Below are 25,361 nucleotides of genomic sequence, written 5' to 3'. Positions count from 1 at the left end.
CCTGGACATGGGCAGCAGGGATGACTGGGGCCCAGCTGCCCCAGACGGAGCCCCCCGTGCGCCCAGACCTGCGGTCCCGGCAGCCGGCCGTGGAGCACGAGAGCCGGGCACGAGCAGATGAGACCGAACAGACTCCCTACCGCAAAGCCAGTCCAAACGACGCAACCGCTTTGTCCTCCGCAGGTTCCGCTGTAAAAGAGGGGTGCGGACGGCCCGTTCCTCGTGCGAGCTGCGGAGTTGTGCCCAGGCCACACGGCTCGCCCTGACCAGGGCCCCTCCTTGCTCAGTGCCCGTGCCCTAGTCACGCCCGGCTCTTCTGTCCCATAGGTGCTCTGCGGACGTGGGCAGAGTACTCCCTCCCACCCTCGGCTGGCTCTCCACCTCCCCAACTTCTCATCGGAGTGCAGGGCGCAGCGAGGCGGGTCTGCCCCAGCAGCCCCCACCTCCCTTCATGGACCGACCATCCACCCCTTCACAGCAGGTTTCCAGGATGAGGGCATAGAAGAAACCTAAGAACTGCCTGAACCAACAAACTAAGTTTGGTTTTTTTCTAATTAACAATTGGACATTTTCTTTCTTTTTTTTTTTAATTCAGAAACTTTTTTTTTTTTTTTAATGTTTTGTGTATTTTGGAGATTGAGAATGCGAGCTGGGGTGGGACTGAGAGTGAGGGGGACCCAGGACCCAAAGAGGGCTCTGGGCTGAAAGCAGAGAGCTCCACGTGGGGCTCGAACTCATGAACCGTGACATCATGCCCTGAGGCGAAGTCAGACGCTTAACCGACTGAGCCACCCAGGCGCCCCACCATTAGACGTTTTCTAATTTCAAGTTTTCTAATGCAGTTTGAAAAACGGATATCCAAATGAGCACAGAGAAACGCCCTATAGCTGTTCACAGCCGCCCAGAGTGGGCCCCTGCAGGTCTGTGTTCCTTCCTGTGACACACACATATGCGCTGACACCCGCACGTGCACGCGGGTGTCCATGCGTGTGGGAGCGCAGGATCACGTGCATGGTGAGCACACGTTATGCACACTGGTGCACGCGCACACGCGTGTACACCGTGTCACACGTGCACCCACACGTTCCACGCACGCACGAGTGCATCCACCGCACACACGTCTACACAGCGCACACCTCCACTCACACGTGCTTACTGCACACGTGCACGCGTACGCACACACGCCCTTCCACGGAACGCGCGCCCGGGGCTGGGGCCCTGCGGGACAGAGAGGAGGGGAGCGTCGGATTTAAATCTCCAAGCCCCTAGCGCCGAGCGGCCCGCTCCGGGGCTCGAACCTGAGACCCACGAATTGCGCGCAGCGCTCACGGAGCATGCGCGAGGTCGCGCAGAACGAGCTCCGGGCATGCGCAGACCGCCCCCCGAGCGCCCCGCCCTCCCAACACCCACAGTTCCAAGCGCAGGGCCGTGTCCGGAAGTCCGTGGAGCGGATCTTGGTTCCTCGTCCTCTGATTCGCTTCAAACCGCTTCCATTTCCGCAGGAAGTGCCGAGTCTCTGGCCCACAGTCCGCGGGGCGTGTCGCTTAGGAAGTGAGGGCCGGCCCTGTTTTGTTTCCGGGGGAATCTGGTCTTCTGAAGGACGCTCGGGACTTCCGCGCGTCCCTCCCAGCCTCTGATTGGCTGGTCTCATGAATATATTAGGGGAGGGGGAGGCAAGTTTTTCCACGCGCGGCAGCGCCTGTGGGGATTTGAGCGGCAAGGTGTGAACACTGGTGGCTCCGCGATGAGGGCAGGCACCTCCGCCGGCGTGTCTGCGCGGGGCGCGCCGCGCCGAGTCACCCTGAGCGAAAGGTGACCTAGGCAGGGGCCTTTAAATGCCGCGCGGACGGAGGGAAAGCCGTGTTGTATGAAAGGAGAGAAGGTTAGCACTCCCCTTGACAAGGATGGAAGAGGCCCTCGGGCCTGACAACACGCATACGGTTAAGGCATTGCCACCTACTTCGTGGCATCTAACCAACGTTTTTTGGGGGAGACCTGGGGCGGGAGCCCCTCTGCAGGGTGCCGGGGCCGCAGCGCCCAAGACTTGCTCTCCCCTAGTGTGTACTGTGCTCCCTGCGGCACCCCCGCCACCGTCCGCGGGTCGGTGTCGCCCAGTCCCCCCGCCCAAGGCCATCCTGATCCCCCGCCCGCCAACCTGCCTGCGGAGCGCTCCGTTATCAGGACAAGGGGTGTGACCCTGACTTAGGCCGCCTCGAAGCTTCGGCGACGGGCGCGCCTCTGGCCCACAGAGATCCGCACCTGCCCCGAGGGCCGTTACCCCGTTTGCCAGTCTTGAATCCCCCCGCACACTGATCTCGGCATCCTGGCTCCTGGGCGGGTGTGCCGAGCTCTCTGCACCGCCCGTGACGTCCCACCGCTTTCCTCGCCGAGGGAAGTAAATCCTTTGGCAAGTGTGCATTTCATTTGTAGGAGTCGAGCTGCTTCTATCCCCACCACAGGTCGGGCTGGGTGTGAAGCTTGGGGTCTCCTCCTGGGGCCTCAGCAGCCCCCGGCTGTACCTCTCTCCCTTGCGTGGGCCGTGACGCAGCAGTGGACAGCACCACGGGCCGGCCCTTCGGTGACGGTGCCTGCCTTCCCTCTGCAGAATCCGGTCCCGGGCCGCTGCGAGCCCTTCCTGAGCCCCCCACCCGCAGTCACGCACGTGCGGGGCTAAGGCATCGCAGGACGTACCGCGACGTCGTGCACACGCTTTGGGAGAACTTAGATTCCCAGGGACGGAAATCCCCAGAAAGGCCACCCGAAGTGTAGAGAGGGCGTTCCCCCTTCATGTCCAGGGCACAAAGTGCTCCGTAAGCTCCACGGTGCAGGGCTCGCTTAACGACCCAGGAACGTGTTTATCGACTTAAATATAAACCAACCCGACCCACAATTCCACTGCTAACACCGCAAAGAGGGGCGCCTGGGGGGCTCCGTCGGTTAAGCGTGTGATTTCGGCTCATGCTCTCACGGTTCATGGATTGGAGGCCCGCATCGGTCTCTGTGCTGACAGCTCAGAGCCTGGAGCCCGCTTCGGATTCAGTTCTGCTTTGGATTTTGCTTTGTGTTCCCCCTCTCTCTGCCCCTCCCCCGCTCACGGGCGCACGCATTCTCTCTCTCTCTCTGTCTCTCCCTCTATCCCTCCCTCCCTCCAAAATAAATATTTTTTAAAGATGCAAACAGCACCATCCGGCTCGCATTACCTATCAACAGTGGGGGGAAATGGTCAGCCTCCGCTCTCAGGGCACCGGAGTCAGAAGCTGCAAACGCGGACCCGGGAGCCCATAGGACGCATGACTGTTTCCAGGTCCGAGGTGACGAGCAAGCAGCAGCCTTCAACCAACCAGGGCAGGCGGGGTCTTGCTGGGGCCCTGGTTCACACCAGCCAGCCGTGGAGCACGTGTTCGCGTACATGGACGTGCACACGTGTGTGAACACGTGCGTGCCACATGCATGCGAATGTGTATTTGTGCAGCCGTACACACGAATCTGCATGCGCGTGAGCATGTGCGTGTGCGGCACGCGTGTGAACACGTATGTGCACACCTGTACACATGAAGTGCACGTGTGCGCGTGTTCGGGTGCGCCTACATACACGTGAACGTGCACACACGTGTGTACGTACACGCTGAGCTTTTAAGACAAGCGTGGAAAGCTGGACACCCGATACTTAAGAATTCGCATTTGAGGGGCGCCTGGGCGGCTCCGTGAAGCATCCAGCTCTCGGTTTCAGCTCAGGTCGTGATCTCCGTTCACGGGCTCGAGCTCCACGTCGGGCTCGGTGCTGGCAGCGCAGAGTCGGCTTAGAGTTCTCTCTTCCTCTCTGCCCCTCACGTGCTCGCGCACGCACACGCACGCACCCTCTTTTACGTGCGAAAAGGGTTCTGAGCCAAAGCTGCTGGAGATTTACCTTTTACAGACACTGTATTCACTGCCTAAGTCACCAAATGTCCGGGATTAATAAAACCACCCGGGAGGGACACAGGAATCGAGAGGTGTCAAAAGCTGGAGTTGAACGGCCGGGCTGGCGCAGCTGGAGGAGGATTCGACGCTTATCTTGGGGTCCTGAGTTCAAGCCCCATGTTGGGTGTAGAGCTTGCTTCAAAAAAGAAAGTTGAAAAGATAAAGCCAGGAAGACGTTCTCTACATTTACACATGCCTGAAATGATCCCCAACAAAGTCTTACTTTTAACGAACATACCAGAAGATAATCCCCCAAAGCGTTAGTGGTAGTACCAATCTGGGTGGTTTGTTTCCTTCTCCTATTTGTTTTACACTGTCCGTAACGAGCACAAATGGTTAACTTTCTTTTAAAAAAAAATTTTTTTTAATGTTTTTATTTTTGAAGGAGAGCGAGAGAGAGAGAGAGAGCATGAGTGGGGGAGGAGCAGAGAGAGAGAGGGAGACAGAATTCGAAGCAGGCTCCAGGCTCTAAGCTGTCAGCACAGAGCCCGACGCGGGGGTCGAACTCACAAAGTGTGAGATCATGACCTGAGCCAAAGTCGGACGCTTCACCAACTGAGCCACCCAGGCGCCCCCACAAATGGTTAACTTTCACAGTAAGAAAAGGTAATTTTTCACAGCTACGAGCTTTCCTGCAGGGCACGCTGGCCTGAGCAGCAGAAGGGCCGTGTCACCCGCCCGCCCCCGCCCCACCCCCACACAGCTGCATGGTAAAAAGGTAAAAAAGTCTTCTGGGACAAAGTTACAAGACATGAAAATCTTTATTTTTAAAAGAGAGATGTATCTTTACACAAATCTACAACAGAGAATTCAAACGTAGAAAAAATAAACTATATCCAAGGGCACAGCGCTCCGCGTCCACACCCCTCTGCTCCGAGGGCCGAGCTGAGCTGTCACACCAGAACCAACGAGACAGTCCCAAGGTCTCAGGAACGTTGCCGACACACGCGGCCTCCGCCTTTCCTACCAACGCTGCCAAGTGGGTTTCCCCGGCCCCGGGTGCTGACCGCATTCTACTGCAGTTCACCTCTGCACAGACAGCTTGCCCGCCGTCCGCCTCCGGGGGAGAGGACGGGGAGACACAAGGGAGTCCGTTTCCAGATGCCTTCTGTTAGAATCGCCACCCCTGTCTGAGCAACCACGGCCACTGGGGGGTCCGGGAAGCCTGTCGAGAGCAGCCCCGTTTCCCCAGCCCAGGACCCGGGGCCCCAGGAAAGGCAGGGCGGGGTGGGGGGGGGCGGCCGCTGCACACAGGGGTCCCCGAGCCTGGCAATCCCAGCACCGCCCCCTCACCCCGCTCTCCCCCCCCATACCCCTTCAGGGAGCCGCACCACCGGAGGCTCCCGCCCCAGCACTCGGGCCGCGGGGGTGGGCGGCACCCGGCTCCCCCTGCCGTGCCAGCCCCGGGAACCCCAAGAAGCCCTCGGGTCCCGAGTTCAGCAGTGGGGAGACGAAGCCCAGCCTGAGCTGAGCCTGGACCCGCGGCCTTGGGGCCTCCTACGGCCCCGCCTTCGCGCACACGGCCGCCTGCGACGTTCGACGGGACACTTCAGGGACACCAGCTCCCTTCCAGCTAAACGGAATTCCCGGGTTTGCCCCCGGACCCCCTCACACATCCCCGGCCCACACGGGGAGGGGAGCCCTCCTCCGTGGCGCCGGGCTTCCCGGGCGGGGATGGCGCGGGAACCCTCCACCTCCTGCCATCGGGGAGACTTTTCGTGAAAAGGCCAAGCGCAGACAGGCTTCGCGTGAGAACTCCGTCGCCACGGCTGTGCAGACTCCTACCTTTTATTACAGCTCGTGGGGGCGCGCGGGGGGCACGCGGGGGGACACAGGGAGGTACCAGAACAACGCCATGCTGTCCGCACGGGAACCACGAACTCCCACATACAAAGGGTTTTACACGGAAAGAATCTTACAGTGTTCTGTGTTTTCCGGAAAGACCGCACACACTGGGCACGACGACAGCAGGAACCGCTGACCGCGGACCATGTCGCTAGAGCATCTACTGAACAGACAAGGGGGGCCGCGGGGGCGGCTGCTCGCCGCACTTGCACTGGGTAATAAGATACCAGAGAAGGTACAGAACATTTACTGGAAAAAAACACAACTCATGATAAATTGAACTTCACCCTTCTGTAATAAAAAATTAAAAATTTGTGTTGACTCTGTTTGAACACAATACAGACCAGAAACTTCCCCAGACAGCGTGAGAGGGATCGGCAAGAAATGTCACCAGCAACCCGTAGAACCTTCTGCTCCGCCACGTCGTCCTCAGCGGTGGCTCCATCCAGGCCCCTCCCGACCCCCGGGCCCGGACGGAGGGGCCCCCTCCAGACACCGCGCTGCTCGCCGACCGGCCGCCTTCCCGCCAGCCCCCGCGGCGCCTAGCAGTCACTCTTCCAGAGCTTAATGGTCTTGTCGTTCTCCAGCGCGGCAGAGGCGATGATGTTCTCCGTCGGGTGGCAGGCCGTGGAGATGACAACGTCTGAAACACAGACCGCCGCTGCCCTGTGCCCCCTGGTGCCGAGACCCGCTCTGCCACCCAGGGTCGCGCCCCCACTGCCCCCGGTGTCCCAGCCGCTGACTGTGCTGCCCCCGCTGGGGACGCCTCGAGGGAGCACGATGGCCGGGTGGGACAGTGGAGAGGCGGCACCACGTGCTAGCGGGCCATCAGGGAGGGCTCCGTGCAGCCTGGCCCACGGCAGCGGTCCCCAGAGGGGACACAGGAGCACCTGCCTCGCTGCGTGGACGTGCCCGCTCCCAGCGCCCCCCCACCACTGCTGAGCACGGCACACTCCACCTCCACCAGGAAGCCCCCCACCTCCGTGTGCTGGCACCTGGGCTAATTCCACAACCTTCCCTCTTCCCGTGTAGCTTCAAAGGGGCCTGAGTGTCCTGACCACACCAGGAGCCAGGAACGACCGAGGCACGGGGCTGCTCCCGAGGAGCTGGCCACGAGGGCAGAGCACGCAAAGTCGTAGCTGGACTTTAGGTCTGAGCTGTGTCCCCAGTGGGTGGAGGTGACTTTAAGGGACCAGAACAGAGCACTTGTGCCAAATTTTCAAAGGATTTGACAATCACCCTCCCTCGGAGGGCAGGGCGACCAGCACGGGTGGCCCCTCACAGCCGAGAGGCGTGCGGAGCAGGCCCGCGGGGAGACAGCGGGTCGGCGCCGGGAGGAACCAGAGCCTCTAGACCACAGCAGATGTCCCTTGGCCTGCGCTAGTCTTGACGCGGGACAAAAGCACGGGCCACGTCCACACCGGAAGCCACGGAGCCCGCACGGGACTTTGAGGACAGGCGCCAGGAAGACGGCCACGAAGAGAGGTTCGAGTTGAGCCTGGCCTTGGCCAGATGGAAGCTGGGACAAAGCCCCCTGCCGACCGCTCACGGACCAGTGGCGTCACCCAGGCCACCAGAGAGCGAGGAAAAACCAGAGCGGCAGGCGGCACAGCACCACACTCTGGTGTCCCAGAAGCCGTCCCTGCGCACACGCGGGCACGTGGCCTGCACACATCCTCGAGCTCACCTGTGTGGCCCTGTAGTTTCTGTACAATCTCCTTGGTCTGCAGGTTCCAAATGTACACCAGGTTGTCCTCGGAACCAGACACGATCCACTAGAACCGAAGACAGGTGAGAAAGACCCAGGTCAGAGCCGGCTCACATGGAACCCACTTCGCCCCGAGGTCCACGCGCTCCGCCCCCACCCGCACACGACCTCGAGGCCACGCTGGGCCGTCAGAGGCTCCTGAGACCTAAAGCATTTTCTCAAATCACCAACCCTCCGAGTCACACCTATCTCCGCCCAACGCCACCGCCCCCCCCCCCCCCCCCCCGCCGCTCCAGTCACACGCCGCCTGGGCGAGCACGAGCGGGGCCCTGGGCTGGGCAGGAGGCAGAGCGGCCAGTTGGGACCCGGCACCGGAGCCCCGAGCAGCAAAGCACTTATGGGAACCGTCGCCCTGGGACACTCTGCCTCCGTGAGGCCCAGGAGCAGACGAGCAAAGCCGTCTGTCACGGAGGCACCTGCTTTGCTCCGTGGGCGCAGGAGAGCGCCTGTGGCCATGTAAGCCAAGCTGTGACAGGGTCACCTCTCAGGACAGCTGGGGACGGTGAGAAGCTCCTTCACTGGGGGAAAACTCACCTTCCCACCAGTGACGGAGAAATTTGCAAAAATGCAGTATTTCTCATTCTTGTGGCCGGTGTAGGTCTTCAGGCACTGAGAAGGTAAGAGAGCCAGTGTGTTCACCAAGTCAACAACTCCCTGCACTCGGGACAATCCCCACGTGAGCAGCGCAGGCGTCTCGGCCGACGAACCTTAGCTCTGAAAAGCACTCCAGAGACACAGTGCAAAGCCACGCGGCTGAAGCTTTAACTTAGACTCGCCACCTGCTAAGTCCCGAGTCTGAGAAACGTGCCCCAGGCCAAGCCAATGAAGGTCGCTTTCCCGAGCCCCTCTCACTTCAGACCCTGGCTCAGCTCTGCCACCGGCCAAAGCCACAGCCCAGACCCTGCGAACCCGCCCCCAGCGCTCACCTTCCCTTTGCTGTAGTCCCAGAGCTTCAGCGTGCTGAAAGGCAGAGAGGGGGGCGGTCACCTGCATGCCCGCGGGGGCCCCCCGAGCGAGGCCAGGTCTGCTGGCACCGTGCATCCCCACGGGCTCATGTGCAGGGCAAAGCCAGGGGCCGGGCCCCTCACCCTCCGCAAGTGCAGGCGCCCAGCACAGCAGGCACACGGCCAGTGGTTTGAGGACTTCACAGTGCAAGAGCCCCGCACATTTACGGTTCAAAGAACTACAAGGTTCTGTCACGAAACAGAGGCTGCCAGGGGCTCCCGGGGTCAGTATGTGGCTCGTTCCCACTACAAGAGGGATGTGGAGAACTTTGGTTCCAGAAACATCCAGAACCAGATTTCAGTGGCTGCAAAAAATCCCCTCCTCCCCAGGCAGGAATTCACTCTTCCCAAGGGTGCTGATGAGAAGTGCGGACCACGGGCCCTCCTGGGGACGAGGCGTGGCCCCCAGCGGGCCGCCCAAGTGCACACAAGCAGCCAGAGCCTGACGGCCCGCCCACAGGGGGCGACACCTGCTCCGGAGTTTGTGGGGTGCCGCCCAAGTGCTCACGGGCAGAGCCAGAGTCACCGGACGAACTTGGACCCCAAACCCTTCTTCAGACCGCAGACCCAGCCGCCAGCAGAGACGGGGCCCTGGGTTGAGGAACGCAAGGACCTTTACTAGATGTAGACACCTTCTATCTTTCCGAGTGTAGTTCTGGCAGGAAACGCATCCCAGGCCCACCCCACGGGGAGGTCGGAACACTTACTTGTCCAGGGTCGCAGCCAGGATGTACTTGCCGTTTGGAGAGAACTTCACAAAAGACACAGGCGGGTTGTCGTCATCTGCATGGAAAACACAGACGCAGGCTGATGCGCGAGCGATGGGCCTGGGCCCCGAGGAGGAAAGGGGAACGGCACCCCCGTCACCACACAGGACCATCCGAGTGGGGACACAGCCACCAGTGCCCACGCCACCACCCGGAACGGGTCCCCGAGGAACCCAGGACGCTCCCGTCACCCGTCCCTGTGCCGGTCACAATGGCCGGTTCTCCTCGGGTCCCTGATGGGGCCCAACAACCCCTTTGCCACCAGGGCTCGAAGAGCAAAGGGCCTGTGGCGAATCCCACAAAGGGATGCCCGGCCTTCCACCAACACGGGGCTGCTAAGCAGACCCAGGGTCAACTTCCTTACGTGCAGTAAGGTCTGTAAAGGCCCCGCTGACCTGGGCAAGTGTTACCACTGAGGGAAAAGGACGCGGGCGAATCAGCTCAGGTGTCTCCTGTCGCCTAGTCAGGGCAAGAGACCTGTCAATTCTCCAAAAACCACCTTCTGGCAGGAGACCCACGTCCTTGCTTCTGTACTCAGGTCTGAAAGCTCATGCCTGGCGGCCTGGGAAGCTGGGTAAGAGCCGCCGTCAGGGGCCGCCAAGGACAGGGCCAGCACCTGCGGCCGCATGACGGCCCTGTGACCCTCACATCGGGAGGCGTGCGTCCCCCCTCCCAGGTGAGAGGGACGGAACCGGGGCCATGCACCCTGGTGCCGGAACGGGGGGAGTGGTGTGAGCGTTACCACCTCGAGGGACCTGGCCCCCGGGCACTGGGGGCCGCTGCTCCCTGCGACAGCTCCCAAACACTGCGAAAGCACAGAAGGAGGTGTGAGGCCACACAGGGAAGGCAGGCCCCATAATGCAGACGAGGGGTGGTCGTACCAGGCTCTCTAACCCGGAAAGCTCTAATTCCTGAGACCCGGCGTCAGGAACGGGGTGGGACAGGGCGACGCGCCGCCCCCTCCCTCGCGGTGGGTGCTGCGGAGCTCAAGGCCCGGCGCTGGCACCCGCCTGCTGCCGGTTGGCCAGCTAGGCTCTCCAGGCCTCCGTTTCCCGCCTGCCTGTGGGGTGGAGCGCCCTGAGGGTCACGTTAACAGAAGGACACTTGACACGGGCAAGCGCCAGGCAGCCTCAGGGGTGCAAACGGTGGCGCCGTCCCGCCAGGCCTCTGGGGACAGACGCTGTGGACTCAGCGTGATGTCATATCCGAAAGGTGGCCTCGTAAACCGAAAGGAACGGCACAACGGTTCCCATCCCGAAATTCCCACGTTGAAGTCCTGACCCTTGCAGGTCAGCCGATGGGGCCCTATGTGCAGACCGGGCCCTGCAAAGGGGGGACGAAGCTAAAGGGAGGCTGGTGCGGGGGACCCTGAGCCAGGCGGACTAGCATCCGTACGACAAAAGAGGACCAGACACGGAGGAAGGGCCCCGTGAAGACACAGCAGGAAGGCCGAGGAGAGGCCGCGGGAGACACCAGGCCTGCTGGCGCCCAGATCTCGGATTCTAGCACCGGGGCGCAGGGAGAAGTTTCTGCTAAGCCGCCCAGCCCGGGGTGCTGTGCTACGCTGGCCGGGGCTGACGCGTCATCAGGCCACGTGCGTTCCTGTGACAGCCCAGGGAAGGGTGCCAAGCTGAGGACACGGCACCCCCCGGGTGGGCGGTGGGCCAGTCCCCTCCCCCGGGGCCCCCCAAGTCCCCCTGCAGCACAGAACTCAGTACCACCTGCTCTATCTCACGCCTGAAGCTGGAGCTGCAGGGACCCTCCGGGCTGACCCCAGGTGACCTACCGCCTCAGAACCCTCCCAGGACGCCCTCCCCATCACCTTCAGAGGTCTGGGGTCCTGCAGGGGCCCACCACCCACCCTCCGGCCACACATACACCCTGCCTGGTGGCACCACCTGTCTTCCCAGTCTACTACTCCCCCGGCCGCCAGCGGACGGGGCGCACTTCAGGGCTGGGGCTCAGTCACGTGCACTCAAGGAACGATTGAGGACAAACCCCCACGCGGGGTCTGCCGAGCGAAGGCGGAGGGTCCAAGGGGCTCCGAGGGCCTTCAGAGGACACGGCACGGGGCCCAGCCTGGAGAGGGGACTTCGCGGGGCCAGGGGCCATCCAGAAGGAGCTGGCAGGAGCCGGAATCCATCCGCAGAGGAGGATCCCTCCCACAGGGAGCAGATCCAGGACAGAGGAGAGAGAGGGCCTCCCGAAAACCACACAAGACGGAGGACGGCGCAGGCGCCCTCCGCGGCTGGCCGGGCGACCGCCACTCGGGGGACACCCAGCCTGGACGCAACGCCAGCAGCACTCACCGATCAGGGTCTTCAGGCACTGGCCCGAGGCAGTGTCCCAGATCCGGCTGCAACACAGAAACGGCAGCAAGTCTGTACAAACACATCACAAGCAGCCCGACGCGCTCTGGGTCCTGAGCAAACGTAGGTCTGGGGACGGACACCACGGGTCGCAGTTCGGTTTGCCTAACTCTTCTGCGCCATCGTCCCTCACCCTGGGGCCACCACGGGCGCCCCGGAACAGGCGCGTGCAGTTGCTCTGCCACCGGCAGCCGGGTCGCCAGCACACGGGGGACACGGGGAGCAGAGGCCACGGCACAGGGTGCCAGGAGCCTGACCCGTTTTCTGGCACCAACGGCCCAAGTCGCCCAGGAGAGGGCTTGGTTTTCACAGAAAAAGACTAGTGCAGGGGATTCTCTGGACACCCTCTAGCTCAGAAGGGCGCGCAGAGCGCCGCTACCCCAGAATGGACGAGCCAGCTCTAGCAAGCATGTTATTTCCGCCCACACCAGCACCCCACCTTCAGCGGCAGCTGCCCGTGTATCAGCGCCTGCCCCTCCAGGGCACGGATGCCCGGCAGTGAGGCCACCGGCTCCCAGGGGACACGTTGCTTTCCCAAGTCCTCTCCCACCTTCCCGCCCCTGCCGAGGTGCCCTCCTGTCTGGGACGGCACCCCGCATCGTTGGCTGCCGGGAACTGGGGGCGGGGGGCAGTGGGTGGCGGCAAGTTGGCTCCCGCGACCCGCTCTGCTTGTCCCATCAGGTCCCTCCTCTGGGCGGGACGCCCTGCACTGGGCTCTGCGGGTCCCAGCTGCCACCTCCCCACCTACGCTGGGGGACAACCATCGGGCGTTCGGTCTGACTCTGCTCCCCAACCGCCAAGCGGGGGTGGCGAGGTCCCGGGTCAAGGCAGCCGTGAGGGCCACGGTCAGTACCGGTCAAGTGCCAGGTCAGTGGCCCTTAAATTTTGAAAACAAGTAGATCATCCACCGAGAGCTGAGCCTCCATCCGCCTCTCCCACGGCTACTTTTACTTTCCCGGCCGCTCACCAGGAGCTCCAAACACAGAGCGAGAGGCGAACGGGCCAGTTCTGCGGCTGATTTTCCTAGAGACGGTTTCGGTGCGTTCCCACTTCTTGTAAATATCGTAAAGTTTCCAGTAAGAGGGTGCCACACAGGCCCCTTGCTAGAGTCGTACCCGGGGATGGTGGCCAGATCCTAGCAGGGGCCCGCCTGGCCTCCACCAGTAACAAGCCACGGAGGTTTGCCTCTACCTTGTGGAGACGTTAAGCAGGTTACAGACTTTTCTGGCGCCGATCACGTTACTACGACCTCTCACTGTTCAATAAACCCACGTGCTTGTGGGTCACTACCTTCCGACGGGCTGCTGGACTCAGCTTGCAGTTGGTTTCTTTGGAATTCTGACATCGATATTCTGCCGCGAAGCATCCTCCGTGGATTTCTCTCTGGACTAGCTACGCGGCCTGGAGAGGAGGGGCAGGCCGGACCCACCACATGCGTCACATCGGGGCCCCCGTCCTGCTCTGTGGTCCCAACATGCTCACGGCCTCGGAGGTCGGCTGCCTGCGCGGGACTCCCTGACCTCAGACCATGTATGGGCCTTCCTGGGCCAGCTCGGAACCCGGAGCTACCCAAACGCGCGGCTCAGGGCGGACGCACGGTCTCCTCCTCCTGTCCCCCAGACCCGCCACGTCTCTGCCCCGCGTTCTGTTTTCACCCCGCTTATTCACCATTTCCTCACTGGAGCTTCTAGGGGTTAACACCTACGTCTTCATTTTTTCCACCGCTTTTCCCCTTTCTCCGTCTGTGTACAAATTTCTTCTTCCTTTTTTGGGGGGGGGCGTGGGGGGTGGGCATAGCCTCTTCTAATTTCTTAAGGAAGTTCTCAGAGCCAGTCTGCAGGTGGCCCGGAGACTGTCCCGAGCTCACAGGACACGACGCGTGCCGCACTCGCAAACACACAGCCGTGGCGTCGCTCACGCCCGCCAGGCCACACACGTTCTTCCAAAGAGCGACACGGCCCGTCGGGTGGTCGCCGCGGCCCGAGGCCCCGCATGCACTGTGAGCACAGGCCTCTCCCTTCGGCGGCGCCTGGCTCACTCCACGCCTCTCTCTTCCTGGGTGATGTTCTTTCGTCCCACTGACACAGACGTCGCTCTACTTTGCGCCTGCCGACGCTGTCCGCCCGCCCGTTTCAAACCTGCTCTTACCATTCTGTTCTAATGAAATGGGGGGAGGCGGGGGGAGGGGGCGCCTGGACGCCTCAGTCGGTCAGTGTCCGACTCTTCATATCGGCTCAGGTCATGATCTCACGGTTCGTGAGTTCAAACCCTGGGCTGGCTCTGTGTTGCCAGGGCACAGCCGGGCCCGGGATCCTCTCTCTCCCTCTCTCTGCCCCTCCTCTACTCTGTCTCTCTAAATAAACTTAAAGGAGGGGTGCCTGGGTGGCTCAGTCGGTTAAGCGTCCGACTTCGGCTCAGGTCACGATCTCGCGGTCCGTGGGTTCGAGCCCCGCGTCAGGCTCTGGGCTGACGGCTCAGAGCCTGGAGCCTGCTTCGGATTCTGTGTCTCCCTGTCTCTCTGCCCCTCCCCCGTTCATGCTCTGTCTCTGTCTCAAAAATAAATAAACGTTAAAAAAAAAAATAAAAAGTAAATAAGTAAAATAAATAAACTTAAAGGGAAAAAGAAGGTACACGTCTTTAAAAAAGAGAGAGAACGAGACACGAAAGGCTTTCTCCTGCGAGCCCGGCAGCCTGCACGCGGGGGACGGCAGCACACGTTTCAGCTCTCCCGCGGCACTTCTACGCGTATCACTCACGTGCCCGTTTCCTCGTTTGTTTCCTTTGTACTGAACACAGACCAACTCCCGGTCGCGCTCTCTCCGCCTTGTAATCGGGAGGCTCTCGAGCGATCCTGCCACCGGCGGCCGCTGCCTCCCCGCCCCTCCCGGTGACCGGGCCTGACGAGCCAGGACGCGGCCCCCACAGACCCAGCCTGACGCTCCCCAGCCTCGTGCCCCCATCACGGAGTCTGCCGAGTTAAACGGACAACGCCGACTTCCACCTCTTCCTCACGCCTCCGGAAGAATCCTCAACACTCAGGTTACAGGTCCCAAGCTCTACGAGCGTCCTTCCCGCGGCCTGGACCGGACGCTCCCCGCGAGGCCACGTCCCCTCGACCTCCTCACCTCCTCTGTGGCGGGATCTCCGCTCCGCTCCACCCGCTCGGGACGGGAGTCCGGTCCTCCCAGGGTCCGCACGCCACCCACGCCCGTGAACTCGTCCCGTGCCCACAAAGAGGAGTCCTGAGCAGAAGCGCGTCCCCGGGCCTCCCTGTACCGGGAGCCCTCCCCACGGCCCTGCTGTCCATCCGGAGGCAGGGGCTGCCGTGTGTCCGTCTGCTGCAGCCCCGTGACAGCCATAAGCTCTTCTCGGGGACACACCCGCTTGCCTTGTTTCCGCTACTGCCCCCCCCGGGGGCCAAAACGGCGCCTTTAAATAAATGTCTGCTGGGGTGTCTGGGTGGCTCAGTTGGTTAAGCGTCCAGCTCTTGGTTTCGGGTCAGGTCACGATCACATGGTTTGTGAGTTCGAGCCCCACGTCAGGCTCTGTGCTGACAGCTTGGAGCCTGCTTGGGATTCTCTCTGCCCCCCACCTCTGCCCCTCCCTGCTCGCTCTCTCTCTCAAAATAAACATTTAAAAATAAACAAACACGTTTGCTGAGCGAATGAGGGAAATTCCTGCACTTACCAGAGACCATCGTAGCTGCTTGACACGATCAAGGATCCATCCCGATTAAAATGAACCTGAGAACAGAGTGGGGAAAAAGCACATTTGCTCGTAAGTAACGAACACAGACTGGGCTCCGCTCGTGAGCGCCCTGCACGAGTGCGCGGGCATCTTGCCGAGCGCGGAGCAAACAACGGAACCCCCGTTCGCTTCGAATTCTGATTTCCTGTGGACACTGACGGACACACGAGCTGCACGGACAAGGTGACTTCACCTGGTGTGTCCAGCAACAGTGCCCCGGTCTCACCACGGAGGACCCAACTTTGAAAGAAATCCCGCCGGAAACACGGGTCGAGTAGCTAAATCACTTACTGCAAAAGGCGTCCTTGAAAAGACACAAGCACGACTGAGTGACCCGGACCCGGACCCGGACCCGGACCCGGAGAGAGGCCCGGCCTATGAGAGCCGGCGTGTCCACCACTGCCGTGGGGCGGCCTGACCCGGGCGACCAGCTGAAAACCACTTGCCCTGACCTCACGTCAAAGAGAAAAGCCGGAGGGGTGCCTGGGTGGCGCAGTCGTTAAGCGTCCGACTTCAGCCAGGTCACGATCTCGCGGTCTGTGAGTTCGAGCCCCGTGTCAGGCTCTGGGCTGATGGCTCAGAGCCTGGAGCCTGTTTCCGATTCTGTGTCTCCCTCTCTCTCTGCCCCTCCCCCATTCATGCTCTGTCTCTCTCTGTCCCAAAAAAAAAAATTAAAAAAAAAAAAAAATTAAAAAAAAAAAAACGTTGAAAGAGAAAAGCCGGAGAGAAAAACCCACTCGCTGGGTAGGTACCACAGGAACGCCCTCCGCTGCCCGCGGCAAGGACCAGGAAGCCCGGACGCCCGAGCCTCAGGACAGCGGTGACCCCGTATTTGCTGGTCCTAGGAGCTGACCGGCCTCCAGCACCCCACACCTTGTGTCACCTGAATGCCTAACTCCGCCCACCCCGGGGCAGCGACTTCACGGAAAGAAACGGCAACCTGACAAGTCCCTGTCTAATGACTGCTTGGTATTTGTGCTTTTTTTCCTGCTTTCCTCCAGCTGAATCCTGGTGGGACTAAAGGACCCACAATGTCAGGAGTTCACACCTTTCTGAGGCGATCCCGCTTCCTGCTACCTGTGATAGGCTTTCTACATAAAACAGAGCTGCACAAAGGGCCGTGTGCACCCCCCCACCCCCGCTGTGCCATGCGGAGTGGCGCCCCCACCTGGCACCACCGCCCTGCCCGCCGACTCTCCTGCTCCGGGCCCGCCCCCGGTGGCCACACTCTGCCCTTGACTCACAAGATGCCAGTAGCTCGGCGTCTAGTTGTGACGACCAGAACAATCTCCAGACTCTGCGGGACACCCCCTGGGGACAAGCCCACGTGCCCCAGGAGCACCTGAGAGCTTGGGAAACAAAGTACCGACCCAGGAGCCAGGCTGACACTCTCAGCGGCTGCGGACGACCCTCGGCCTCCGCTGAGGAGCCCCGCCGCCACGCGGACACTTTGACGCTCTGGCAGCTGCAGCGGGAAAGTAACAGGTGAAATGACCTTGGTTTTACTGAACTCAAGGTACCTAAGGTGTCACCTCAGCACGCGCCCGGTACCGAAAGGCACCAGCAAGCGGGTCCGTTCCCTTCGGTCGCACCAAATCTTCGAAGGCGGAGAGCGTAGTTCATCACGGCGAGACCTGATCTGGGCTCGCCGCAGGACTGCCACATGCAGCGGTGGCCACTGCGCCGGCCCGCTCAGCCCTGTGAGGCCTCCAGACACCCGGGAGGCTGTTCTGTTTTCGTTCTGCTCCTACCAGGAGCTCTACGTGACCGTAACCACCTGCTCGCGAGCCCCTCACTTTATAACTCACAGCAATCTAACCACGTTTGTCCCTGTCTTTGGATTCACAGAACGTTCTACCAAGACCCGCCAGGCCAGACACGGACGAGCTGACACGGGTCCCCGAGAGCTGCAGCACCAGCCTTGCACTCTGCGTCGTTCCCAACCGCATCCAGGCACCCTGGACATCCCCGCGTCGAAACGTAAGCACCACGAAAACGCGAGAGAGGCAACAAGTCAGTACCTAACGGGGATGCCACGGCTCCTCTTAGGTGACCGTCCATCAGAGCTCTCTGCGGAGGGGACCCCCGGCAGACAGGTGAGCTCATACAGAAGCAGGGGGGGGGGGGGGGGAAGGAAACAGGCTGACTGCAAGGAAAACCCAGGGCCGCTCCAGAGAGGAAGCTGATGCAGGCGTCGTCCAGTCGAGAAGGCACGGCGGCCAGACCCGAGCGGGAGGGCATGCAGGGACAGGGAGCTGGCAGACAGGGCCGTGCCTGCAGCGTGAGGCTTCCAGCTCCCGCCACGTCTGCGGGAAACCACGTGTGCCTCCTTCACACGGGGTCTCGAGTTCTCCCTGCAGGAACCGTCACACAAGCGTGCAGAACGGTTCCAACATGCCCACCGCACTCCTCGTCAAGTGCGAGTCGCAAGTGCCTGCGGGGAGTGCCCGCTGCCCACAAGGTGCCCGGTGCCCGAGGTCCCAGGGTCCGGGCACGGACGCCACAGACGCCCGAGGAACCTTTCCAAGCGGACGGACAGCCGCGGCACCGGGCATCCTCACCACTACTTGAGGGAACGTGTTGGAAAACATGTATTTAAAAAGCCAAAATGCCACAGAGGGCAGAGAAGCCGTGAGCAGTTGGTCCTGGAGGGTGGGTGCTCCGGAGACTCTGATTTTCTCGTTGCTGCCTTTCTTTGCCTTTCTTTCTTTTCAAATGAGCACTCCTCACTTTGGTAGGAAGCAAAAACTTCACAAACCGCACCGCAGTCTAAGCTATGGGTCCCACCCGCAGCCCCTGCCACCACCAAATCGCAGACAGTATTGGCCGTCGTGACAACTCATCTCCCGGTTCCTTCCCTCGGTCGCGGCCAGGCCGGTCTCAGAGTCCATGCTCCCCGCACTGTGAGTCCACAGCGGTGGGCGGAGCTCGGCCCGGCCGGCCATGTGTCCATGGCGGAACCCCTGAGCCCCAGGCGTTGGCCGGGCGTCCTCAAGGCCACCGCCGGCAGCACCCGTGTGTCTCCTATGTATCGGGGCGCTGCGAGTGGTCTCAGCTGGGCAAAACAGCCCTTCCGAGGCGGAAAATGCTTTAAAAGCACTCACCTACACGATTTCAGAAAGTGAAAAGGACCATCTGCTCAGTAAAAAGCAGCACACTGTTTACACGATTCCTTCCCCTTTCCAGAAAAAGGCAAACTTGGCCAAGAAGCAGCTCCCGGCTCTTTGCTGACAAAGAAAGGAATCGTGTGGCCGTTTTCAAGTGGCGTGGTTTGTGAGCGGGCGTGCCTTTGACTCTGCACGTTCCCCTGCCCCGCGGTACACACAAGCACAGCCAGAGCGCACGCGGGGCCCCACCGCCCCACCAAAGCCAACTCCACTGAACACTCACTTCTCCACGGCCACGCTTCCCAGCGCACGGCCCCTCTTCGGGCCTGGCCGCCCGGTCTGGGGTTCAGTTCAGGGCCGCCTCACCCGGCCCCTCGCCTGCCTATCCTACGGGCCCAGGACAGGGAGACCTCTCTCGGGGTCGCCAGTGCCCACTCTCTGGCCATCACCCCGGTCCTGCTGCGCGGGGTCCGCAGCCCGGTGGGACTTACAGCTGAGACGGGGTCCGAGTGGGCAGGCAGAGTCTTCAGGCACTTTCCGGTTTTCACGTCCCATATCCTCACGCTTTCGTCAAACTGAAGACCAAAGAAGAGGTTGAAGCCGCTCCACGGGCAGGGAGCAGGTCCTCTGGACCCCAAGCCCTGCCACCACCATCCCCTCGGCCCCCAGCACTGACGACTGGAGGCTGCACTCAGAGCCCCGGGGCTGCAGTCAGGCGCACCCCACCCCCACCCGGAGGCGCCACACTTACAGAGCCCGAGACGATGAGGTTGGACTGGGGGTTGAAGTTACAGCAAAAGACGTAGTTACTGTGCCCCTTCAGGGTTTTCAGACACTTTCCCTAAAAGCAAGTATTGTCGGACTAAGGCATTCCAGGTGCTTATTCCCGCACCTGTCAGCATCAGGCCACGCCCACCAACACCTAGGCAGAGGCAGCCTGAGGGCACATCCTGCAAGGGCCGGGTCCCAGACTCAACTCCAGCTCCCGCACCGTGCCCTTCTCCACACACACCAGCTTCCCAGGGAGGGAGGCGGAGGGCGGCTTACCGAGCTCACGTCCCATATCTTTAGAGTTTTATCATCCGAGGCAGAAACAAGGAGATTAGAATCTGAAGACCAGGCCACATCGGATATTCCCTGGGGAGCGAAAACACAGGGTCATCACCTTGACGGACAAAATACAGTTAACCAGCAAAAGTCAGAACATCCACCTAAAGATAACTAAGCACATCACCCCGGCATCCCAACCCTCGAGCTACCGCTGGCCACATGGACGGAAGGCCACACGGGGCCCACAGGACAAGCGTGTTCTCTTGCAGTCAGGCAGAGACTCGTCTGGGAAGGGCAAGAGTGTCTGCTCAAAAAACAAGAGGCAGAGAACTATCAAAACCTCGGGGGGGAAGAAGCTTCCACTTTAAACCTGCCGAGCCCCGGGGACGGGCCCCACCCCCGGGACCGCTGGCCCTGTCCCAGCGGGAAGTCAGTCTCGGCATACGGGGTGCACACCTACCAGCTTGTGGCCAGATATGGTTTTCTCAAACTTTCCGTCATATGCTCCCCAAATTTTAATGAGCTTATCAGCGGCTGAAAGAAAGACAAAGGAACTGAGCTGGTCCAGTCATCCTGAGTACAGAATCTGGGCTTCCCACAAGAGCCCCGGGAAACAGCATGAACCCCTCAGGAGCCCTGCACGTGCTCCGTGCACGGGGACAGGCAGCGCCGTGGCACGGCTGCCCATGCCCTGCCCTCTCCCCCAGGCCCCTGTCACTTCAGGGTGGCAAAGGGCTCCGGGTACGGCGGGGGCACGCGGCTTGCTGCAATGCCCCAGGGGCGGCGTCCCCGGCTTCTGGTCTCAGCCCAGATGGACTCCCGAGCGCCAAGGCCCCGGTGATTGATAGATACGTACACGAACTCGCCAGCCACTCGCCGTTCGGGCTGAATTTCACGGAGGACACGGCTTTCGTGTGGCCAGCCAGGGTGAATTTCAGGGCATAGTTTGGTTTAACAGGAGTGGGCTGTTGAAGAGACAGTCCTAGTCATCAAACAGTTAACCGCTGTGACCCCCTATTCTGAGCTCCACGTCCATATCCAAGTGCCTGCTAGACTTTCTGGAAGTCACCTTTCAAACTGAACGTGTTTCAACCTGAGCTCATGACGTCCCCTCAGCCGCCCCTCACCCACCCCAAAGCGGCCGGAAGCCCCCTGCCATGGAGGCGCAGCCTCCCCCAAGGCCAACCTCAAGGCTGCAGCCTTGCGTGAAGGCTTCTGCGCGCTGCCCGGCGTCCACAGGAGGGGTCTGCGAACCCGCCCTGGCGTCAGGACCGTGGAGCCAGGCAGGGCGCTTAGTAAGAGGCTCTGTGGGCCCTGAACGGAATCTTACGACCAGGACCGAGGATCCACGTTATTGATAAAGCCCCTTCCCAGGGGACAGGTCTGGGGATCCTCGACTCAGCAAACAAGCACTCGATTAGGTCTATGGTCAGCGACTAAAACCCCAGGATCTAACTGAGGGGGGACAGCAGACTTTGAAGTAACATCTCCAAGGCGCGTTCCAGCCTGTGTGCCCCTGGCACTTCCCCGGGAGCCCTCAGGGACGCGCCTTGCTCTGCGTGGCCGAGGAGGAAGGGGTGGGCTGTGCTCTGGCGGCCTCCGTCTCTGGCTTCTTCTCCTCCGTTGCCATGGCTCTGAAGCCCACCGGGCAGAGAGACGCGAGCAGAGGAGTTCACGGCTCCAAGCGCAGACTCACAGTGGGAAGAGCCGCCTGCTACTTAAAACCTACAGTGGGAGACTAAGGCCCATCAACAAAGCACATTGTGAAAAGTAACTCCCAGAGAAAAGGATAAAAACCTTTTGACCATCTTACCGAGCCCTGCAGCAGACACGCAGTTCCCAAACGAGGAAGCCAGCGGTGGCCCTCGCTCTGCGCGAACACTTCTCAGAGGCTAACAAACGCTTCTCAGAGGTGGACGCCCTGCCCCAGCCCCTTTTGTGATCGCAATCCAAGGCCCCAGCTTCAAGGGTGCCCCCTACTGTTACCCGGGTCTGTAGGAATGCGGCCCAGTCCAGGCAAACAAAATGCAATTTTTTTCAAAGGGCCCTCGAAACGTTAGAAAAACAAACCCACCCAAATTACAGGAGACCGAGCTGCAGGGTGTAGAAATTTGGGAACGCGTCCAAATGCTCACAAGGGCTGCAGCAGGGTTAAGTGCCGTATTTGAAAACACACAAGAGCAGCCCCCCGGGGGTCCTCGCCTCCCCAGGGGGCTTCTGGGCCTCTGGGTGCCGGGCGCAGACTCGAAGCTTGCCTCCAGGATGCCCGCAGCGCAAAAGGCACGCTGTCCCCGGTGAGGGGACCGCAAGACCCCGCCGGGAAGCGTAAGCCAGAGCCAGCCCTGCCTGACTGCAGAGGCCCAACGTGCACCCAGACACGCTGCAGCTCAATTAGGTTTCAGCCTGACAATGGAACCACCCGGGCCGAACGGCAGGCGACTCGTTTGCTCCATCAGGGGAACAGACCCCGTCCACAGCCTGCATGCCTCTCACAGACGCGCACCCGGCGATTCCAAGACCAGGGAAGACGTTATTCAAGAGGGGAGCCACCAAGACATCCTCGCAGACAAGCCTGCCCTGCCGTCCGTCTAAGCATTTACGCGGCGTCGTCGTCGTCGTCGTCGTAAATTCTAGCACTTACGACTGAAGGCTTGCCTGACTGCTCGGCACACCAAGGCAAAATGGAAGCCACCGAAAAAGAGCACGTCTCAAAGTCTTCGTCCCAGAGGAGGGCAGAGAAATTACAAGGCAACACAGCTGAGCAGAGGACAGATGCGGCCACCAACGGTTACCTGTAGCAAGGCCTCGGGCTCACACCCAAGGATGGATGGTGCTGCGCCCAAAGCCCAAGGACCAGAGTGGGGGAGGGGCAGGTCCCACCGACGCGCTCAGGAACTGAGTGCTGGCACCAAGCTGGTGCTCAGTAAACGCTAGCTACTTGGTGATTAAATTTAGAGCAACCTGGCCGTGCCAGCTAATCTAAGTGCTGCCTTCCTTTAGGTGGGATGGACAAGTGGGGGAGGGGGGAAGCTAAGGAAGAGAGCTGCCAAGACTTTGCCCAAACCTAGCGTCTGAAGAAGGTACCAGCAAGGGCTAAAAGAGGCGTGGGGAAGAGAGGGCAGAGAGAACCGGCAGGGAGAAGCTAAGAAGCTTCCTCTAGGGTAAACGGGGGGAGAAGCTAAGAAGCTTCCTCTAGGGTAAACGGGGCAGCTTGAGGAGTCCCGACCTGCTCCTTTTAACATAAAAATTGAGACCCACCAGGAGGTGGGGCGTGAGTCCAGCAAACTGCCCACCCTCTGGTGAGGACCGGAGGATACAATACCTAATCTTACAGAAAAGGTGCCCAACCCCTCCCTGCTCTGGCCTCATCCACCCATCCCTTGGGCTAGCAAAACATTACCACGCAAAAAATCAGGGGAGCCTCTAAGAATCCAATTTCTGGACTCAATGCCCCAGGTTTCCATTTAAGAGGGGGGCAGAGCCTCGCATTTTCCATAAGCCCTCAGGTGACTCCGTGGAAGCACCTGGGAGGTTGGTTAGGGACTAGCTCGTAAGGAGAGTCGGAGAAGGTGAAGGCAATCAGGCTTGCAGGGAAGGCGGCTCAGAGCCCACCTCCAGAGCACGGGGTCGCCTGCCCCCTCCCACCACCCACAGGTCTCTCACCCTGATGAGCCTGACCACCCAAGGCTGAGCCTCCCAAACTTAAGTGCCCTCCTGACCTGCTTGTGAAATGCAGATTCCTGGACTCCACCCCAGAGAAGGGACCCACAGGTGAGGTAATCTGGTGACTCACAGGTGGCCGGACCAAGAGTGGGGGAATACGATACGACTCCCCCCACCTGTTCTGCAACCTGTTCGCATTCTAGCTTCCCTGTCTCCTGCGGGGCCGGGCCAACCTCCCAGGCAGTGTCTAGCACGGCACCTGCCAGAGTGTCTGAAGGCCCCAGTAAACGGACCTGGGAAGGTAGAAACTGGCACGAGAAGGCTAGTAGGGAGCGTCTCTGCCATCACTCAAGATGGCTCTGGCGCACCAGAATGGAAGTGGTCCGAGGCTCTACAGCAGGAGCCGGGGTCTCTCCCCACAGCCGGGGAGCCCGGGTTCTCGGGGGAGAGGCTGAGGGTGAGCAACAAGGGGAGGGGGCGTTTCTGCAGAAGAGGAGAGCGTCACGGGTCCGCGCGCCACGTCCAGGTACCCGTCGGTGGGTCTGGGGTCTTTCTTTGCAGCAGTGGAGAGCAGGGGAGACGCAAGCTGGTTGCAGAAATAAGTCCCAGTCCCCGGGCTGAGGGCTTGTCACCTGGCCGCTGGGGGAGGGGGCCCTGGGGAGTGGCCACTCGGGTGAGCGCCGGGGGTCCCCGGGAGGCGCAGGGGGGCCGTGAGGACACGTTTAGGGAGGGGGGGGACGGAAGCTGAGTGCGGGAAGGGGGCCGCCCCCGGGGGACGGGGCTCGACGCGGGGGCGCAGAGCGGGCACCCGGAAGGGAGGCGGTGGGGGCGCTGGGCGCCTGCACAGAGAGGGCCCCGGCGGGGCTGGGCCAGGACCGGGGCCCGACCCGCCGGAACACGTGCGGCGGCGGGGCGACCCGGGGGCGCAGCCGGCGTCGGCCCCCGCCCGCAGCCCGAGTGCGGTCCCCTGCCCGGCGGCCCCGCTTACCTGCCGGCCGCGGCGGCGGGGCGGGCGCTCGGGGCGTCGCGTCGCCGCCGCCTGGGCGGGAGCCGGGCCGAGCTGGACGAGGCGGCGCGGGGGGGCGCCGGCGGTGCGCCTGCGCGTGCGCGAGGGGCGGGGCGGCGGCGAGGCGGGGCGAGCGCACAAAGCCGGCCTCTCTGAGGGGTACTACGGGCAGCGGCGAGGGTCAGGATACCTCGGGCAGGCCAGAGGCCTTAAAGGATCGGCTTACAGAGCGTGCCTTCGCCTCCGAAGCGGTAACCCCAAAGTTGGCCAGTGCAGGTCTTTCTACTGCAATCCAAAAACGGAAGTATGATGATACCTCCAGGAAAGTGCTAGTGTGCCCCTCGAAAGTTCACCTCCTGAGCCCGGCCTGCAGCGGCGCCCCTCCCCCTAGGAGTCGAGGGGCGGCCGTTTCTCCCGAGACCCTCACTCTGGGGTCGCCGCTCCGCTTCCCCGTCGCTCCCGCACCTGACAGCGGCAGCCAAGCGCGTGCACAGCAGCCGGCCCGGGCTGATCGCTCCACGCATGCCCGGCACCTCGGCACACAGGGACCCTTTCAGCACCCCCTCCCCCCCCCCCCCGGAAGCGAGGACCCTGAGCCCACAAGGCCAGGGGTGCCGGTGCCCGCGGGAAGCCACGGTCAGGGGCGGTCCGTACCAGCAGTCCCCGCGTGCAGGCCTCTCTGCTGTCTGCAAGGTGGGGTCCCAGACAGTGTGTCACCGTCAGTTACAAACGGGGAAGGGGAACCTCGGAGGGGAGGGCTGGGGCAAACGGAGAACCTGTTGGAGCCCGTGTTCTGGTCCCAAGTCCTGTGCATTCTCACCCGCTGCCCCCCTCCCGCTACCCGCGTGAGTCTTACGGTCTTGGAGGCGGTCTTGGTCTCCCCAGCTCCGCGACCCCAACCCAGGCAGCATAACGTGCAATCTTATTTCCCAACTAAAGATGGAAACACCAAATATGTCGCAGGAACCTACGCAAACAAAAGAATAGCATTTGATATGGAAATGCCCAGGGAACCAAGTGTGTGGTTGTCACAGATACAGGAGCTTGTCTGCAGGCGCCTCCAGATGAGGACGCA

General features: G+C 61.5%; 1 protein-coding gene and 1 non-coding gene across 3 annotated transcripts; one reads left to right on the top strand and one right to left on the bottom strand.

Annotated features, from left to right (window-relative positions):
* Positions 1-1,860: 1,860 nt before the first annotated feature.
* Positions 1,861-1,986, top strand: LOC123593917. The gene has a single exon (XR_006710601.1). It is a non-coding gene; the product is annotated as a U6atac minor spliceosomal RNA (small nuclear RNA).
* Positions 1,987-4,702: 2,716 nt separating this feature from the next.
* On the bottom strand, positions 4,703-24,382 carry WDR5 (WD repeat domain 5). 2 transcript variants are annotated; one of them, XM_045468988.1, is made up of 14 exons: positions 24,269-24,382; positions 21,167-21,355; positions 20,474-20,582; positions 20,078-20,151; positions 19,615-19,704; positions 19,319-19,408; positions 19,059-19,142; positions 15,401-15,456; positions 11,654-11,700; positions 9,285-9,360; positions 8,500-8,533; positions 8,108-8,182; positions 7,493-7,580; positions 4,703-6,448 (listed from the first exon to the last, which is right to left on the bottom strand). In XM_045468988.1, exons 2-14 carry the CDS (start codon positions 21,245-21,247, stop codon positions 6,348-6,350), a joined length of 1,005 nt encoding a protein of 334 aa, XP_045324944.1. In that variant the 5' UTR covers positions 21,248-21,355; positions 24,269-24,382; the 3' UTR covers positions 4,703-6,347. The 2 variants fall into 2 exon arrangements, with proteins under 2 accessions (XP_045324944.1, XP_045324945.1); XM_045468989.1 differs by lacking the exon at positions 24,269-24,382 and adding an exon at positions 23,574-23,909.
* Positions 24,383-25,361: the final 979 nt, after the last annotated feature.

This window comes from Leopardus geoffroyi, chromosome D4 (assembly GCF_018350155.1).
Source record: "Leopardus geoffroyi isolate Oge1 chromosome D4, O.geoffroyi_Oge1_pat1.0, whole genome shotgun sequence".
NCBI lineage: Eukaryota > Metazoa > Chordata > Mammalia > Carnivora > Felidae > Leopardus > Leopardus geoffroyi.
This window is presented reverse-complemented; position numbering and strand designations above follow the sequence as displayed.

What these genes read in the sequence shown, in the direction of transcription:
- WDR5 (XM_045468988.1), bottom strand. Translation starts at nt 21,247, where the DNA reads ATGGCAACGGAGGAGAAGAAGCCAGAGACGGAGGCCGCCAGAGCACAG. An exon ending in CTGGCTGCGACCCTGGACAA is followed by an intron (nt 8,534 to 9,284) that starts GTAAGTGTTCCG and finishes TCTGCCTTTCAG; the next exon opens with CACGCTGAAGCTCTGGGACT. An exon ending in TCTCCGTCACTGGTGGGAAG is followed by an intron (nt 7,581 to 8,107) that starts GTGAGTTTTCCC and finishes CTTCGGTTCTAG; the next exon opens with TGGATCGTGTCTGGTTCCGA.